Genomic DNA, 20,657 nt, shown 5'->3' with positions numbered 1-20,657 from the left:
TGATGCATAGGAGCCAGCCCATTTTTGGTTGAGAACCTGGGTTATGCTTGCTTATTGGTGGATAAATGTAATCCTCCAATAAGCAAGCGCTATCCATGGTGCTGAACCTAAAATGGGCTGGCTGCTAAGATTTACATTCCTGCTTTTAAAATAAAGATAGCAAGAGAACTAAGACAAATTGATAATAGGAGTAAATTAGAAAGTTGCTTAAAAAGTCATGCTATATCTGAATCATGAAAGAAAGAAAAATTGTGTTCAGTGTCCCTTTAAGTGCCAACTCCAAAAGTGCATATGTGATCCCAGGGATTACTTGATCTAGGCCCATTTTGGTATATTTCATGCTACGCAAATGCTACATTTGAACTCCAAGGGTCAACCTTAAATAAAACAGATCAATGCTGCCAATAGTGAAGTCCTGTGAGACTACAGAGTTAATTCACATGTAAGTTGTATACTCACATGCACATCAAGCTCTAGATAGATAAACGCAATGAAAGACTCCAACAGGAGCATATAGAAGTGAACTCAGATGAACGTTAAAATAAATTTATTAAAACGTGTTTAAAATCACAGGGGTTTACAGAGAACAATCACAGCTAGAAAATCTGTATACTGAAAAAGCCAAGCGACAATTTGGTGAAACGATCATCGGATTTGAGCGTGTGACATCACGTTGTGGGCAGAGTCCAACCTTCTGAACTGCAAACCGTAATCATAGACATCATTTACAATATATAATCAATATACTGATGTTCTAGCTGTGGTAGTTCTCTTTAAACCCCTGTGATTTCAAACACATGTTTTAATAAATTGTTTTAACATTCATCTGAGTTCACTTCTATCTGCTCCTGTTGCGTTTATATCTAGAGCTTAATGTGAAGCACTGCAGCATGTGAGTATACAACTTACAAGTAAATTAACTCTGTAGTGTGACAGGACTTCACTATTGGCAGCATTGATCTGTTTTATTTGAGGTTAAATTAACCCTTGGAGTTCAACTGCAGCATTCGTTTCTACTGAGAAGTAATCCCTGGGATCCCATATGCACTTTTGGAGTTGGCACTTAATCTCCAATTGACTTTTTTGGAATATCCTTTTTGCACTAACACATTGTTTTTGTTTGATTTATTATTTGTGTCTTAACGGGTATTCATTTTCTTTTAGTGTATTTATCACATTCATAACATAAAAATCCTTTCTCTCATTTATATATTTTCTTACATTCTGCCATTGAACTTTGATCATCCATCTGCACTGATATATGACATGGCAACATGTTTATATGTTCATTTTATGAATTGTTTGTATTGTAAGTCATTCGAAGACTATGTTCCGAAATCAAAACTTCTTTCATACATATATCATCTCAATAAAAAAATATTTATATATATAACATGAAAATGCTTTCTTTCCTTTATTGATTTTTTAATGATCAATAAGAGTTGATTTTCTGGTAAAACATTTTCCACAGCCAAAACATGAAAGTTCTTTCTCTCCTGTATGAATTTTCAGATAATCAATAAGATTTGATTTCCAAAAAAAATATTTCCCAAAGTCAGAACATGAAAATTCCTTTTTCTCAGTGTGAATTTTGTGATGCCTATTAAGACATGATTTCTGAGTAAAACATTTCCCACAGTCAGAACATGAAAATGCCTTTTCTCCTGTGTGAATTTTGTGATGCATAATAAGATATGATTTCCGAGTAAAACGTTTCCCACAGACAGAACATGAAAATGCTTTCTCTCCTGTATGAATTTTCTGATGTTCAATAAGATTGGATTTCTGAGTAAAACATTTCCCACAGTCAGAACATGAAAATTCTCTCTCTCCTGTATGAATTTTCTGATGTGTAATAAGACATGATTTTAGAGTAAAACATTTCTCACAGTCAGAACATGAAAATGCTTTCTCTCCTGTATGAATTTTCTGATGTGTAATAAGAGATGATTTCTGAGTAAAACATTTCCCACATTCAGGACATGAAAATGCTTTCTCTCCTGTATGAATTTTCTGATGTGTAATAAGAGAGGATTTCTGAGGAAAACATTTCCCACAGTCAGAACATGAAAATGCTTTTTCTCCTGTGTGAACTTTGTGATGCCCAATAAGATATGATTTCAAAGTAAAACATTTACCACATTCAGAACATGAAAATGCTTTCTTTCCTGTATGAATTTTCTGATGTGTAATAAGAGATAATTTCTGAGTAAAACATTTCCCACATTCAGAACATGAAAATGCTTTTTCTCCTGTGTGAACTTTGTGATGCCTAATAAGTAATGATTTCAAAGTAAAACATTTCCCACATTCAGAACATGAAAATGCTTTCTCTCCTGTATGAATTTTCTGATGTGTAATAAGAGATGATTTCTGAGTAAAACATTTCCCACATTCAGAACATGAAAATGATTTCTCTCCTGTATGAATTTTCTGATGTGTAATCAGAGAAGATTTCTGAGGAAAACATTTCCCACATTCAGAACATGAAAATGCTTTTTCTCCTGTGTGAACTTTGTGATGCCTAATAAGATATGATTTCCAAGTAAAACTTTTCCACATTCAAAACATGAAAATGCTTTCTCTCCTGTATGAATTTTCTGATGATGAATAAGATCTGAATTTTGAGTAAAACATGTCCCACAGTCAGAACATGGAAATGCTTTATTTCCTGCATGAGATTTCAGATGGTCAAAAAGAAATGATTTATCTGTGAAGCATTTCCCACATTCAGAACATAAATTTCCTATGTGGTTTCTTTGTTTTTGAAGAAGACTGGAAGAAGCATCTGCACTCTGACCATGACAAGGATAACAGCAGTTTGTGAGTTCATCTGTTAATAAGAAATATGAGAGTAATGTTATTTATTACTAGCATAATTATTCTAAAAACATTTGAACTGTTCTGAATAAGTATCTGCCACAAGGGTAAAAGACAGGTTATGACACCTAGACCATTTCCCAGCCTCCATGCTAAGGCTTAACGGGATAATAAACCCATATTTATTTTTTTATGATTCAGATAGAGCGTGCAATTTTAGGCACCTTTCTAAATTACTTCTATTATCAATTTTTCTTTGTTCTCTTGGTATCTTTATTTGAAAAGCAAGAATGCAAGCTTAGGAGCCAGCCCATTTTTGGTTCAGAGCCTAGGTAGTGCTTGCTAATTGGTGGATACGTTAAACAGCTCTTTTAGCTAAAAAAAATTAACAATTACCCCCTAACAGTAAACCCCCCACCCAACCAATTCCCCAAAATAAAAAAAATAAGTCTAAAAATACCTAAGCTACCCATTGCCCCTAAAGGAGCATTTGTATGGGCATTGCCTTTAAAAGGGCAATCAGCTCTTTAGTGCCAATTAAAAAATAAAAAAAGCCCTAATCTAAAAAATAAAATACACCCAAAAAAATAAAACTGAAATAGGTACTTACAGTTCCTGAAGTCTGGAGGCGACGGTCTTCTTCCAGGTGGCTCCATCATCTTATATCTTCACCCGTAGAAAAGGCGTTGCGGATCGGTATTTCCCCAATGTGCGATCCAGAGCAGTGGTCCTCATCGGCATGGAGGCTCTTCTTCATACGATCTCCGTTGTACACTAAAAATTGAATGGAAGGTACCGCATGCGAATTGGAGTACCATGCATTCCTATTGGCTAAAATGTTGAAATCAGCCAATAGGATTACAGCTACTGAAATCATATTGGATGTTCAAATCAGCCAATAAGATTTCAGTAGCTCTCATCCAATTGGCTGATTTCAAAATTTCAGCCAATAGGAATGCAAGGTACCCCAATATAAATGGGGTACCTTTTATTCAATCTTCAGTGTGCAGCAGACGACTGCATGAAGAGGAGCCTCCACGCCGCTGAGGACTGCTGCTCCGGATCCATGCATCGGGGAAGACCACTCCACACCTCCGTGCCGCCTTTGCTCCAATTGAAGAAAGAAGATGATGGAGCCGCCTGGAAGAAGACCTTCACCGCCGGACTTCAGGAACTGTGAGTACCTATTTTGTGGTTAGACTTAGGTTTTTTTTGTTTTTTTTTGTGTGTTTTTTTTAGATTAGTTTTTTTTTTCATTTTTAATGGGCACTAAAGAGCTGATTGCTCATACAAATGACCATTTAGGGGCAATGGGTAGCTTAGATTTTTTAGACTTAGTTTTTTATTTTGGGGGGTTGGTTGGGTGGGTTTTACTGTTAGGGGGTAATTGGTACAAAGGCCATTTTAAGGGCTATTGGTAGTTTAGTGTTAGTTGGTTTTTTTAGATTAGGGATTTTTGGGCTGTAAAAAAGCTGATTGCCTTTTAAGGGTAATGCTCATATGTTATGGTTGCCTCCAGGCTGGCTGGAAGTTGGACCGTAGAAAAGGATGCTCCTAGCGCTCACCAAAGGAGCAGCAGCACCGTGGACACTATAACTACTGCGTAGCCACCATCAGTAATGCAGACTATATGAACCACCGCTGCTGGGCTGGTATCTCGCCGTCTGCTCTGCGCCCTGGACCTACGACCAGGCTCCAGTAGGCGAACCTCTTCCTTCTGTAGCAATCCCTGTAGCTAAGGGAGTATGAAAAACATAGCAATCCCTGTAGTGATTATAAGCTGTCCCCTACAAACATGAGTCAAAGCTGCAAGTTAGAGGGTCAAAAATAGGTCTGATGTGCTGGATCACACAGCCTCCTTTTTATTGAGGTTACATGCAAACAGGACACTCTCAGGGGGAGGCATAAAATCCCCCATCACACATTTGATATTAGATAGAGAGACACTCCCTTTGACAGGCCACAACATTTACTTCAGCAGATAACATTACACACAATAAAACAATGCAGTCCACCTTATCAATACTAGAAGTCTGATTAGACAATGGGAAAGTTTATCACTAAACTTAATTAGAGCTGATCCCAGCAAACTTGTATTTAGAATGCTTCTTGAAGCTGAACAAAGTTATCTCTGTAGTTCTGACCGAAGGGTCTGACACATAGTGCTTAATGGCACACAATGAAACTGAACCAAGTGGGAGAAAGCCAGGGACAAGTCATTTCACAGGTCTGGGGACATAGTCTTAAAGGGGCATTGTTCACCAAAGTCACAATATGTCCCCAGACGGTTCTTAAAGGGCCACACACACCCAACAAAAGTCAATATGTCCTCAGGGGCACAATCTTCCAGGGGCCATAGTCATGTGGAAGGAGGCTGGCAAATAGGCTTCTCCAAAATCCAGGGAAGCAGGGCAATTTTCCATTTAAAGGGCCAGTTACAAACAGCAGTTTGTAACACCATACAAATGCCACTTTAGGGGCAATGGATAGCTTAGGTTTTCTTAGTGTTATGATTTTTTATTTTGGGGGGTTTGGTGGGTGGGGTTGTTTTACTTTTAGGGGGTTAGGGGGACAGCATTTTTTTCATGTAAAAGAGCTGTTTAACTTAGGGCAATGCCATACAAAAGGCCCTTTTAAGGGCTATAGGTAGTTTAGTTTAGGGGGTGTTTTTATTTTGGGGGGGATTTTTATTTTCATAGGGGTATTAGATTAGATTTGTTTTTATTTTTGATAATTTTGTTCATTTTTTTCTGTAATTTTAGACTTTTTTATATTTTGTAATTTTAGATAATTTTTTTGTAATTTAATCTTAGATTTTATTTTTAAATTAATGTTAGAATTTTTTATTTTAATTGTAACAGTATTTTATGTAATTGGGATTAATTTAGGGGGTGTTAGGTTAGGGGGCTTAGTAATGAAATTAGTTATTTGCGTTGTAGGGGGTTGGTGGTATAGGAGTTAAAAGGTTAATTAGGTTTATTGCGATGTGGGGGTTTGGCGGTTTAAGGTTTATTGCGATGTGGGGGTTTGCAGTTTAGGGGTTAATTGTTTAATTATGTTATTTGCGTTGTTTAATTTATGGATTAGGTGTTAATTACTTTATTATTTTGCGATGTGGGGGTTGGCAGTTTATGTGTTTGTTATACTTCGTGTGGTCTGTTAGGTTTTTCTGTTATTTTGTGCAGGCGGTTGCGTGTTTTTTTTGTTAATATCTTGTGCGGGCGGTTACATGTTTTTTTTTCTTAATGCTTTGTTTGCCTACGCTGCATCCAGGTGGATTCCGAAAATGTTGGGGTGGTGAAAGAATCCACCTGTAAATGTATAAACAACTGTCTTTTCTGTATGGAGTACAGCAAGGCTGACATATTTTTTCAAAACAAAGATGCAACACAAAAATGCAGAGGTTAGCAAGTTCATTTAACTCCTGAAAAAAGTAGTTAAAGGAACAGTAAACACATTGAGATTTTATGTAAAACGTTTAGTAATGTGTAATGAAACAAATTTGCAATATATTGTATATTTTGCCAATTTTTAACGTAATTTACCTTTGAAAACTGTGAATTTTCTAATTCTCGAAACTTGAAATGCACCATACTAACTATTAAAGGCTAACCATGCTACAGCTTTCATAATTGGATATAACTTATTGCAGCTGCAAAACAATGTACTTTATATTAAAAGTATGATTGTGGCTAGCTTTGTTGTCTGCAGACCAAAGCCCAAGGGCCAGACTATGTGTGTAGTGCAAACGTTTGTGTGCAAGCGATAGTTTTTTTGCGTTCGTATCGCACAGGTTAAATTGTACTGGTATTACAAGTTGAAAGTAAACGAGATCACAAAACAACAAAAAAGTGTAACAAAACACACCAAATATACATAACAAAGTACAGTTACACTCATAATAACACCATCTAATAAAATTATTAAAAAATGATTAAAAAATATTGCATAACAAAAGATATAAGGGCTCAAAGATATGAGATCTCAGGTTTTTTTAAAAAAAGGAAGACAAAAAGCTTTAACATTGAGATATATACATGTCTAAAGATATATATATATATATATATATATATATATATATATATATATATATATATGTCTATTTATGTGTATATATGTATTTACAGATGTACAGTGGGTTTTGAAAATAATCACCCCTCTAGAAAATAATCACATTTTGTTGCTTTGCAGCCTGAAATTAAGACAGACACAGTTTTTGTTTATCCAGTTGTAATTACTCAGTGCAACTTATAACATCCAAGTGAAGCATATAACACCAACACGTCAGGCAAAAATAAAGACAATTCAAAAACAGAATTACCGAGTTGGAAAAAGGATCACCCCCTCCTAAAATTATATTTAAACTCAATCAGGTGTAGCTAATAACCTTCTCAACGGCAAACACAAAGTAATTTTACCTTCAACTGTGATCAGCTGTGAGCATATTGATTAGCTCAGCATGATAAGAGCTTTCCTGGAGCCTCTCATTCCCTGGTAGTGCAACTTAAGCAAACAATCAACTATGGGTGACAAGGCACTATCAAGGAACTCTGGGATAATGTTGTGGACAGGCACAAGTCAGGAGATGGATACAAGAAAACATCAAAGGCTTTATCAATGCCAAGAAGCACAGTGACGTCTATTATTAAGAAGTAGAAGGTATTTGATACTAGATTTAAAAGTGTATATGTGCACTTTACAGCTAAAGGGTACGGTCTATATATATCTGTCTAATTGGCAGTGGTATATACCATAATACTTATTTAAAAACAAAAAGAAAGCAAAAATTTGGTTCTTTAAATTGCAAAAACATATATATGAAAGTTTAATATTCACAAGAATTTTATAAATTATAAAAAATGACTGGTCATATCCTAAACATATATACAAATCAAAGATATATCACTTGCATAAAAAACCTTAATGTAATTAAAACATAAAAAGGCTCACTGCATATTCTTATATCCATAGTATAAGGAAACAAGCACCTATGGTGTGAAGAACAAACAACTTTGGGAAGTCCTTAATGCTTTTTCAACTTTAGTGTTCTGTATACAATGTGTCTATTCTTTGATGATATTGTTAACACTTTTTTGTTTGGATAAACTTTGCCCAATTTATGGTATTGCTCCAGTAACGCTCAAGTGATAGATAAGTTTGTTCAAAGACAACTGTGTATTAGTCCAAACTGCCAGTGGTGTTGCTAGCGTCACACATACAGGCTTATACACCCCTTTATGTGCCTACCTTATAGACTGGACCGGCTCCCTGGATCTCCGTAGTAGCTTACTATGTTAGCCGTTCAGATGAGCCTCGGCACCGGTGTCTGCAAAGCCCTGTATGGTAGCTAGCCTATTCCCCGCTTCTCCCTGAAGTTCCTTGTCTGATGTTGTTGGTGTTTCCGTATCACCTGGTTTGGGCAGCTAATCAATGAAGGATAGACGTAGTTTCTGTTGAATCCCTACTCTGTGCAGAGTTTTTAAAAATAGTTATATTTAATCTTGTGCAATCTTCCATTTATAAATGAGATCCTTTCTTAAAATATGCTGTGACGAAACCAATCTCGCCACTGTACATTGGAGGGCCTGTTATGGAACATTCTTTGGGCTGGAGGTACATGGGCTTAAGGATACCCAGAGACTGCATGGAAATATGGAATTTTATATGCTGGACACCCCATGTACTTTCATAACTCTGTCTTATGTCTATGTCACCCTGTATCCATAAATACAGGATGGGTACAGGGTGTGAGTGCCCCTTGTGGGAGCAATTGTGACTCTATAAGCCAAGTGGGCATAAAAGACTTTATAGCTAATAAGAACTGTTCCTATATTCTGTAATAAGATGTATTCTATGTATGTTTAAGATCTGATTGTGTCTCAGGAGTCTGTCTAGGTAAACTGTTTGGGTTTTGTGTGATTATGTTAACTAGACTGCCCAACATCAGATTGTCTGAGTACTTAAAATGTTAATCTGTTTTACCTGTGAATAGACAATTCTTAGAGGTTTGATGCATTGTTCATATGTTTGCTTTACTGTTTAACCAATGCCCTCTGTAACCTGAAGCCAGGGTTATATTCAACCCCCCCATCTGGGGTCAAAACCTGTATAAATACTAGGCATTCAGCCTTTAATAAATATATTCTTTTTTAAACCTGAAATGTGGAGCTTGGTCTCATGTTTGCAGGGAAACTGATCGAGGTTGTGAAGTGCTGATTCTGTATGCAGGACATTGTTCCCTGGTATTAACCCTTGGTATCCTGTTGGTACCGTAACAATTGGTGGCAAGCGACGGAATGAACCTTATCGCCCAGAAGAGCAACTACACAAGCCAGTAACCTCAGGAAGAGGGGGATTATTACAATACTGACTAAGATGGAAAAGAGAAAAGTAAATTTTGCAGCTTTTAAAAACTTCCTGGAAACAGAAGGAGAGATTGATGGGTACCTTGCGGATTTTGAGAGGCAATGTGCACTACACAAGGTACCCGCAGAGGACTGGGTCACGATATTATCTGGAAAATTATCCGGCCAGGCCAGAGAGGCTTTTTGGGCCATTCCAGATGAGGAAGTCAGGGATTATAATACTGTAAAAGAGGCTCTGCTCTCCAGGTATGCGGTTACACCGGAGGCATACCGGAGGCGGTTCAGAGACACTGTTAAATTAGCTGGAGATTCCTACCTTGAGTGGGCATGTAAGGTGCACCGCACAGCAGCTCACTGGATAGCGGGGTGCCAAGCCATATCTGGGGAAGAGGTGCTGCAGCTATTCCTGTTGGAACATTGCTTCGACAAGTTACCCGCAGGAGTTAGAGAGTGGGTTCGGGACCGTAAACCCTCCACCCTGCAGGAAGCGGCTCGCTTGGCAGATGAGTATACGGATGCCCGCAAACTGGACACTGCTACCACTAAGCCCCCTGCTAGAGTGGAGTACAGACCCCCAGTCACCCCAGCAGCTGCCAGTTACCAAACCCCGGCGCACCGCTATACCACACGGCCTCCGGCCACGAACTACCCTCAGAGAGCCCTGTTCAATTCGCGGTGCTACTCACAACCTATTCGGTGCTTTAGATGTAAGCAACTAGGGCACAAAAGACCAGAGTGTCCCCTAAACGCAGCGAACCAAGCGCAGTCCTGGAGAAGACCCGCCGGCGGAATCCCACGTAATCCTCAGCCTGCGGCCCGCTACGTAGAGGCGCAAGAATGCTGGAGCATCCTACATGAGGCAGACCTTGTGCAAGCTGCCCACCGGAATAACCGGCAACTGGTTAAAGTGAATGGGAAGAAGGTCAGTGGTCTACGGGATACTGGTGCTACCATGACCTTGCTTCAAAAGAACTTGGTGTCTGAGAAACAGTACACTGGAGACACTGTGGCTGTGAGGGTAGCAGGGGGCGATGTGTTCAGCCTACCTGTTGCCAGGGTACATTTGGATTGGGGAGTGGGCGCTAGACCTGTGAATGTGGGGGTCAAGAAGGACTTACCTGCTGATGTTCTTCTTGGAAATGACTTGGCCCCCCTTGTTTCTGCCTACGCTCCTATGGGTCCCGCTGATGTTAACCCTGTGACTACCCGTGCCCAGATCCGTGCAGCAGAGACTGACCCACCTGCTGCTAAGCCCCAGGACGCTGAGCTCAGTAAATCTCTATCCGCTATTGATATGTGGAGGTCCCGTTACAATGCGCTGATGAAGGAGAAGAGGAGCGCAGAGGAAAAAGCACGTTTAGAACGTGAATCTCTGCTAGACAAGCTGCACCGACAGACTGCAGAAAACACCAGCTTGAGAGTGGGACATGAAACATTAAAGACAAACTTAGCGACACTTGAGGAGAAGCTGACGCTGGCTCATAGTGAGGTGCAGCAACTCAAGGGCACCCTATGTCAGTATGAAGGGATTGTGGATACCTATAAAGAGCAGGTACAGAAAACTCGTAAAGAAGCTGATGGGATTTCGCAGGACTGTTTGGCCCTGGTCTGGGCACTGAGGAATTTGAACCCTTGTTTGTATGGACAGGAATTCTCTCTCATAACGGGAATACAGATGGTTTGTCCCAGCAAACTGACATGCCTACCAGGCGCTCTGGTGGTATATGGCACAGTATATACCCTGGACAGCTGAGCATGACAAACCATAGGGAGAGGAGTTTGATGGTCCTGGCTTGTTATGGGAGTCCTTTGCAGAGCCTGACTTTGGGAGCCCTGCGCAGACCAGACTTCAGGACATTTTCTATGAGAGGGAGGCTAGGCATGACTGGGCTGACCACCATGAAGTAGAGCCAGACCTGGCTCACTTAGCAGCCCTGGAGTGGGAACTGGAGCAGGACTACCGAGATCTTTTCCACTCTATTGGGAAGGCTCAGCAGGACAGCAAGGTGAAAGACCCAGATCCAGACTCCATTCCCCAGCGGCAGGCTGAGTTACAGGGGGCAGAGACAGTTGGTCCTGTCCCCCAGCAGCAGAGTGATATACAGGGAATTGGGAGCCCAGACTCCATTCCCCAGCGGCAGGCTGCGTTACAAGGGGTAGGGACAGTTGGTCCTGTCCCCCAGCAACACGGCTGTTTAGCCAAAGGGGAGACGATTGGTCTCCCCCTCCAGCAGCACAGCTATGTATCCAAAGGGGAGACAGTCGGTCTGCCCCTCCAGCAACCAGGCTCCCACCAGGCTACTTCCATGGTAGTGCTGGCACCCGGGCAGAGTACAGCTGGTCTCTGCCCACCTCGCAACCCACCAATTCAGCGTACCAGTCCCCCACACAGCTGTGGTGAGGCACCTGGACATGGACAAGTTTTCCCCGTACTCAGGTGTAGTAACCATTTATTGTGGGTGGGCTGTACTACTAATTGTGTTTTATGGGTGGGTTGCTGGACTAACCAGGGCACTGACCGGCAGGAGGTCAGATACCCTGTTAGTCTGTTTGGAAAAGGGGAGAGATGTGACTAAACCAATCTCGCCTCACTTACTATAAACAAATAAATGTGAAATCAAATGTATGGAATCTATATTCTAATAACATGTTAGGCTAAAATGAATATTATTTGCATGTATTAAGGCATATTCAGGGTAACCATTGTTTAAATAGTGTTGAACAAATACAGCTAAATCAAGTGCCATATTCTGTATCAAATACTTGAATTATCATATTCTATATACAGGTAGCCCTCAGTTTACGCCGGGGGTTAGGTTCCAGGATGAATGGTTGTAAATTGAAACCGTTGTAAATTGAAACCCAGTTTATATGTAAGTCAATGGGAAGTGAGGGAGTTAGGTTCCAGGCCCCTCCCAAAATTGTCATAAGTAACACCTAATACATTATTTTTAAAGCTTTGAAATTAAGACTTTAAATGCTAAACAGCATTATAAACCTAATAATATAGATTGTATCATCATCAAACTAAGTTTAATGAACAAAAACGTTTTTTTACTTGCATTTATCTGCAAGCAGTTCTCTGAATTGTTAGCATGTTAGATAATATTGGGTCTGCACCTATTCTATGCATTTCAATCTGCAGTGATTAATAAGCAGTTAGGCACACTCACCTGAAGCTGCTGGACAGGAAGATAATAGGGAAGTGCCTGCTAAATTTTGCTCGATAGATCTGGTCTGATCTGTGTACACAGATCAATTTAAGGCTGTTAAGTTGCATAACTTTGCTGCAAAACAAGCAGACAGCTCCACCTACTGGCTATTTTAATTAGTGCATTGCTTTCCAAAAGCTTTTCAATAGCAGTCACATGACTGAAAAAAAAGGTTGTTATTCTGAAATGGCGCAAATTGAACCGGCGTAAACCGAGGGCCACCTGTATATATATTTCTGACAACAGTGCAATAAAGTTTACTAATCATACATTCAAGGAGCCTTCTTTAGATTACATAGTATTATCCATGACGGGTCCCTGTACATAACTATACTGTCATACATAGTAGACAGTTCATAAATTAGCCACTAAAATAGTGTAAATCGATAATGTTACTGTGTACCATGAATTTAGACTAGCCATGTAGCCAGGCTATACTATTATATATTAATCCAAAATAAAGGGGTTTAGGTCCAGTTCAGAGTTAAGGCCAAGTGGAAATAGGGTGCCCATATCATAAATCATTTGTGCTTCTTTTAATAATAAGACTTTGTCAAAATCGCCTCCCCACCATGGTTTTTTTAACCTTACATATGCCCCAATAACTGAGATCCTTAATGTTATTATTATGTACACTCCTAAAGTGTTCGTACAATCTTGTTTCTTGATCTCCTTTTTCAATTAAGTTTAGATGTTCTCAAATTCTTGTACGTAGGTACGTGACGTTTCACCTAAATACTGCTTTTGGCATGTACACTGGATAAGATAGATCACCCCTTTATTGCTACATCGGATTGTCATCTATTTGACATCTACCAAGAAATAAGAACAGATGCTCTTTATGAATTATCTCTTGCTTAGATTCCATACAGATGTGCTTCATGATATACTTCTATTATTATGTTTGTTTCTTGCGCAGCTTGAGTACCGCAGTGTGCACCCACTGAATATTACATTTTTTCTATTGAGCAATGATTGTTGCAATAAACATCAGACTTCTTATTTTATTTGCTTGTTCAATGGAGACACACTGATTGGTTTTAACTCAAGCTGTCCTTGGATTGGTGCGCCAAATGTTTAAAAAGCTGTCACTATGAGATTCTAACTAGCCTCCGAAGAAGCGCATCTACGCATGCGCGAAACGCGTCAGGCGTCCCTGACTGTGACCTACTTTGTATGTACTAACCCATGGACTTCCTAATAAATTTTTACAGTTTTTTACTCTTTTGATTCAGCTCATCCTCTTGCTTCTCAAACTTAATATACCCCCAGTCTTAACAAATTTTAGGGAGAAACTTAAGAGCTGGCAAAATCTACCGCTCTCTATTTCTGGACGAATTGCACTATTAAAGATGGTTCTTTTCTTTTCTATACTACCCTGATTGCTTTACCTCTTTAGAGCCCTACCCATACGCATTATATACCCCGATATCGATAAAATCCAATCCGAAATATTAGCTTTCATACGGGGTAAGAAAATCGCCAGAATAGCGGGGAAAATTATGACTCGGCATAAGACCCTCGGAGGGTTGGGAATTCCTAATCTAATCGATTACTACAAAGCGGCTAGACTGGCACTGGACACGTTAATACTCAGAAACAAAGAGGAAGCTCTTTGGATACAATTAGAGTCAGATATGGGAAGATGGGACAAAACAGATGCCATTCTATGGGAACATAAGACTATCACACAAGAGGCAAGGCAACTTCACCCTATAACAAGCGAGACAACACAATATATTTGGGCAGAATTAGCACACAAAAAAGGGATGTGCCCTATGGGATCACTACTGCAATTAGATACCTACTACACGGGGATCCACAGAAATAAATCAATAAATGGGAAAACAAAGGACTATACCGAGTGGCAGACCTACTAATACAGAACAAAATAATGACCTACACCCAAATAAGAGACAAAGTGTCCCCAATTGCGGTACACTGGTTTTTATACCTTCAGATATCTTCATCCATACAAGCATTTCTCCAGACAACACCAACTAGAGGTAGATCTATCTTGGGGGATATATGCGGCTCCCCAACGAGACCAAAACACTCCATTTCCAGAATATATCTAGACATTCAAACACCTACGACCAAAACTAAAACCACACTCATGCTTAGGTGGGAAACTGACTTAGACATGACCTTAGAATCTGACGAATGGAACGAGACTTTTGGAGCAGCTACTAGAGGGTTGTTGAGTGCAGACCTTAGAGAGAATACACTGAAAACAATATTCAGATGGTACCTGACACCACTTAGAACCTCACACGTCAAAAGCTAATTCGGGATTATGCTATAGAGAATGCGGAGAATTAGGTACATACCGCCATATGATATGGGAGTATATAGGAGTTCAAGTTATATGGAAATCCCTTTTTAATCTGATTAGCTATCTATTAGATGAACAGGTGCAACTCAGCATGGCACAAGCACTACTCCACGAACGAATCCAAAAGTACAACAGACCAATAAACACATTTATCAGGATACTGTGCACAGTGGTGAGGACATGCATAGCGAAACATTGGAAGGTAGGCACACCGACATGGCAGGAAATTAAATGCAAGATCCAACACACATACAATATGTATGTATCACGCTTCATGGTCGCTAGGTACTAAAATCAAGAATGACGAAATTTGGTTCTATTGGAACTATAGGGGTGGTTTTGATTACCCCAGTTAGGTTTGTAAGACAGCGACAAGAGGTGAAGGGGAAAGTGAGATGAAGAGTAGGCAGATATAGGGAAACCTGGACTTCTTTGGGCATCATGAAAATGCACAGTTGACGGACCACTCTCTGGCATCCATTCAATGAATATTCTAATTTAAATTTATTATTGTCTTTTTTCCTTATTTATTTTCTTCTTATTTTGTATACTGATTTATATATAAGTTTTTTGCTCAGATTACTATGACTTTTTAAAATTACAGTAACAAGAGACTTCTCACAGCTTCTGGATAGATATGTTGCTGTATACTTCAACTCATAATGGACAAGCTAAGCCATAGTGGATTTGATCTATTTGAATAAGTTTTTTGTTATGTGTAATGTTTTTCTTATCAATAAAAAAAGATTTAAACATAAAGATGGTTCTTTTCCCTAAACTGCTCTATATTTTACAGAACACTATTAATAATACTATTAGAGAGGAACATCTGTCTACTTCATAGCACGCTTAGAAGATTTATCTGGCAGGATAAAAGACCTAGGATATCACTGATCAAACTATCCCTTGCAAAGGATTATGGAGGTCTCGCACTTCCAGATATACGCTTGTACAATTTTGCTTTTCTGGCACGCATTGTGGCAGATTGGATCTTTTCTAATGATTATGTTCTAAACAATGCACTCGAGGGAAGCATATGTGATCCATTTCTTCCATGAGCACTAATTCATTGTGAGCCAAAAGATATCCCAGTTAACATCAAGAAACTTAAAACCTTCTTTAACCCATTAAAGGCTTGGTGTAAGATAGGAAATCTCCTATCTATAAATTGTAGGGTCTCCCAATACTTACCTCTTACTGGAAACCCAAAATTTCAAGCTGGCATAAATTTGACTGTCTTCAAAAGGTGGCACTCACTAGGACTGGATAGGATTATGCATTTAATCGACCAAGAGAAAAAATGTGTCAAAACATTCGAGGAGCTTAAAAATGAGTTCAATCTCACCAATAAAGAGTTCTTTGCATACCTACAGGCAAGACATTTCGCCTTAGAATTAACGAAGGAGGTAAACTGGCACTGGGCCTTGGGTAATTTGGAAAGCTGGTTTTTATTGGTCGAGAAAGGGTTTATGTCTATTACTCCTTGTTTTCATATTCTGAGAGTTAGCAAGGGAACTCCTATCCTTGAAAAACCACTCAAGAATGGAATCTGATGCTACCACAGAATAATATAGATTCTAAATTTATACAAGCATCCATTCATAAAGTGTCACAGACCACGCTTTCAGCTACCTGGAGAGAAGCACATCTCAAACTCTTGCATAAATTTTATTTCACCCCTGAAAAAGGCTTTAAGTTTCGAAACCCAAATTTCAATAAATGTCCTAAATGCTCTTTCATAGCCGCAGATCTTTTACATATGATATGGAATTGTCCAAGGATCAGACAATTCTGGTATAAACTAGAATTCTGGCTGAATTAATCACTTAAGATCTCTCCTCTGGCACTATCATTAACCCAAGTCCTTTTCTGCCTAAAAAAACACGAGGTACAGCATATTAGTGGAAAACTGATAATTTTATCTATTCGGGCAGCCAGGCATTTAATTTTCAAAAAATGGAAAACAAGAGAGACCCCAAGTATCTCAGAGATTAAAAATTATCTTACGAAACAATGCATATTAGAACAACGAGACACCGATATAGCTAATGAACTTGATATTAGAAAATTTTTTAACAAGTGGGCAGCATTTATAAAGTCACTCCCGACCACGGAGATTGATTATATAATATTCCCTTTCCAGAATTCAGAGCTGGTACTACTGGGTATTTGGTAGCTAAGGACTTCATCCCTCCATTTCCCCTCCACCCCCCTTTTTTTTTTTTTGTTTCGTTGTTGTGTTTTGTCCCCTTGTCCTTGTATATAGGTAGGAAGTATAATAGGTATAAAATAGTTCAGCAGTATAAAATAGAAATCCTAGGCCATTTTGGATCATTTTTCATTTAGTCAAGCTGTGATTTAAATCATGCTAATATTATATTTTTGCTTTGTTTTTTTTATCATTGGCCTTGTATGGCGTAAACTAATCTGAAGCTTCATGTCTCTGATGATGATTGTGCACAAGGTCACACTAAGGGTAACGTTAACGGTTCTGCTCCTCATTCTATCTCTGAATCATGAAAGAAAAATTAAGGGTTTCATCTCCCTTTAACGAGGCTGACATTTATTTAGCGCACCCTATACTTTGAAGGAAGAGCGCAGAATTTGCTACTAACGCTCATATTACATTGGCGACATAAGTGTTACACTCGAGCACATTACAAAATAGCACTGGAAACTTAGTGCTTTTAGAGACCTGAAGTAAAATGTAAAAAACAAACAAAAAAAAATTATTTCATGATTCAGAGAGAGAGTCATTTTATACAACTTTACAATGTACTTCTGTTACCAAGAGAATGAAGCAAATGTTATCTTTTGTTGAAGGAGAAGCAAAGAATTACTGGGAGCTAGCTGTACACATCTGCTGAGCCAATGACAAGAAGCATTTATGTGCAGACACCAAACATCAGCTAGGTATGCTATTCAACTAAGGATACCAAGAAAACACAGAAAATTAAATAGAAATAAATTGGAAAGTTGTTTAAAACTGTATCCTCTATCTGAAGCACAAAAGTTTAATTTTGACTTTACTGTCCTTTTAACGCCTGAATATATGCGCAATAAAACACATATATAATATATTAAAATAAAGTATTTCACTCATAATTATACATATTTAATACAAAAACAAGGTTTATTATTAAAATAAATGTTCTAATAGTGATTTAAAGGGATATGGTTTATGATCTGGTGCACAAAGGTGTATATGTATGTGATTTATTTATATGTGTATAAATATACAGAAGTCTATGCAGAAAGGGACTCAGCGAGGTCACAATAAACGACCTCCAGATATTAACGCACCTAAGTCTTTGACTCTTCTGATAACATTTTACTTTTAACTTGTAATACGAGTACAAGAATAGAAGCACTATAGATATAACTGGAGTGGCTTTAGCACTCAGTAGTAATTATATTTTTGTGTTTCATTTGTAATCTAGCCCTTAGTTATTCATACATGAGCTGCTCACTGACCTGTGTCTGCTGTGTAACCATCTGAGAAAATATAACTGTTATTTACATGAGACAAAATGACAGCATCACAGAATATTCCTTTTACTTAACCCCTTTATGACAGACGTACCCTGTACATCTGTGGTCGTTCTGGGTTTAACTGGCGCAACTTCGCTGGCGAAGCTGTGCTAGGACTGCAGGCCAGTGGCAAGATCCGGCGGATATTTGAGGGTAATGTGTTAATTAGTACAAATCACCTGTAGCCATATTTATAGGAACTTCATCCTCCTCAGTCTTCACTTGATCACACACATACGGTTCTCCTCTGTACTCAACTGCTGAGCCATCTGAAGGTGTCACATCCATACGGCCTGTACAGTAAGAATACACATGCATATGTGCAAGTTGTTAGTAGTACTCATGGGATGTATCAATTTCTCTCTTATTATATATAACAAAAAATCATGAGATGACCCAAAAATTACTATGTGCACAGAAGAGAATTATTTAGTAGATTATCACACTTACTATGGAACTCACACACAATATATGCGCACAGTCACCTGTAACCCACAACATACATGTACAACCACCTTGTGTACAATCACAACACCCATGCTACCTTCATCCCTCAGACACATGCACACTCACCTGTAACACACACGCACAACACCCATGCTACCTTCATCCCTCAGACACATGCACAACACCCATGCTACCTTCATCCCTCAGACACATGCACACTTACCTGTAACACACACACAACACCCATGCTACCTTCATCCCTCAGGCACATGCACACTCACCTGTAACACACACAACACCCATGCTACCTTTATCCATCAGACACATGCACACTCACCTGTAAAGCTGTGTCCCAGAGACACAAAACACATCTCAGTGAGACTTCTAAAGGTAATAATGAACAATCACTCACATGCAGAAAGGCAGCTGGTGTTCCCTCAGCTGCAGGCATATGCCAAATGCTCACAACAGAGCTAAGTGGTGAAACAATAATAATAGAAAAAGAGTTCCAAAGCGAGTGAGCAAGAAAATGGCAACAATTTAAAGACCGCACTAGTTAACAAGTAAACACTTCAAAAATGTATTAGTAAAGCGTAAAAAACTTACAAATTTATGGACATACACAGAGGAGTGTGGGATAGTAGAACTCGATCTACGGCATCTGACGCGTTTCCGCTTTCCTGGAGACACAATACACATGCCCACTCACCTGTAACCTTTATCCCTAAGACACAACATATGTGCACATTCACCTGTAGCCTGTGTCTTTGAGACACAACACACATGCACACTCATCTGTAACCCATATCCCTCAGACACAACACACGTGCACACTCACCGGTATCCTGTGTCCCTCAGACACACCACAAAAGCACACTTACCTGTAACCTGTGTCCATCAGATACAACACACGTGCACACTCCCTTGTGTCCATCAGACACACCACAAGTGCACACTCACCTGTAACCTATATCCCTCAGACACAACACATGTGCACACTCGCCTGTATCCTGTGTCCCTCAGACACACCACAAAAGCACACTTACCTGTAACCTGTGTCCATCAGATACAACACACGTGCACACTCCCTTGTGTCCCTCAGACACACCACAAGTGCACACTCACCTGGGCTAAAGCTGTCACTGGTTTCCTCATCTGGTGCTTCCAGCTGATGCCTCACACACAGATCTTCTGTTATCTCAACTTTAACTATATCAGCGTTATCTTCATCTGTACAAATAAAGCAGATTCCGTTTTTATATCACATGATCTAGTTTTTTTTAACTTTACTATAAAATAGTTTATTTCCCACACAGACAATAACACCAAATTCAAACATTCTCCTTTTCCCTCTCATCCTTTTTTTTACCGTGAGCCTCTATATTCCAGTATAAAACTACAACATGAACTAAACAAGGGTTAAACTCATTGTGTTATCTCATTGTGTTATCTACAGACAGAAAACTACAAGGGAGAGCAGTAAGTAACTGTGTGCACAGCCCCGGCAGACTCTCACGTATTACTACTCACCGGCAGGGAGGGAGAGCAGTAAGTAACTGTGTGCACAGCCCCGGCAGACTCTCACGTATTACTACTCACCGGCAGGGAGGGAGAGCAGTAAGTAACTGTGTGCACAGCCCCGGCAGACTCTCACGTATTACTACTCACCGGCAGGGAGGGAGAGCAGTAAGTAACTGTGTGCACAGCCCCGGCAGACTCTCACGTATTACTACTCACCGGCAGGGAGGGAGAGCAGTAAGTAACTGTGTGCACAGCCCCGGCAGACTCTCACGTATTACTACTCACCGGCAGGGAGGGAGAGCAGTAAGTAACTGTGTGCACAGCCCCGGCAGACTTTCACGTATTACTACTCACCGGCAGGGAGGGAGAGCAGTAGGTAACTGAGTGCACAGCCCCGGCAGACTCTCACGTATTACTACTCGCCGG

General features: G+C 39.5%; 1 protein-coding gene across 1 annotated transcript; it reads right to left on the bottom strand.

The window, feature by feature from the left end:
• Positions 1-1,380: 1,380 nt before the first annotated feature.
• Positions 1,381-20,101, bottom strand: LOC128655612 (gastrula zinc finger protein XlCGF17.1-like). Its single transcript, XM_053709203.1, has 3 exons — positions 19,836-20,101; positions 18,443-18,556; positions 1,381-2,833 (listed from the first exon to the last, which is right to left on the bottom strand). Exon 3 carries the CDS (start codon positions 2,560-2,562, stop codon positions 1,426-1,428), a length of 1,137 nt encoding a protein of 378 aa, XP_053565178.1. The 5' UTR covers positions 2,563-2,833; positions 18,443-18,556; positions 19,836-20,101; the 3' UTR covers positions 1,381-1,425.
• Between the last annotated feature and the right edge of the window lie 556 nt (positions 20,102-20,657).

This window comes from Bombina bombina, chromosome 4 (genome assembly GCF_027579735.1).
Source record: "Bombina bombina isolate aBomBom1 chromosome 4, aBomBom1.pri, whole genome shotgun sequence".
NCBI classification, from domain to species: Eukaryota; Metazoa; Chordata; class Amphibia; order Anura; family Bombinatoridae; genus Bombina; species Bombina bombina.
Note: the sequence above shows the minus strand (reverse complement) of the source record. Positions and strands in the feature narration are given on the sequence as shown.

Excerpts from the sequence above, each read along its gene's own strand:
- LOC128655612 (XM_053709203.1), bottom strand. The coding sequence starts at position 2,562 with ATGTGGAAAAGTTTTACTTGGAAATCATATCTTATTAGGCATCACAAA.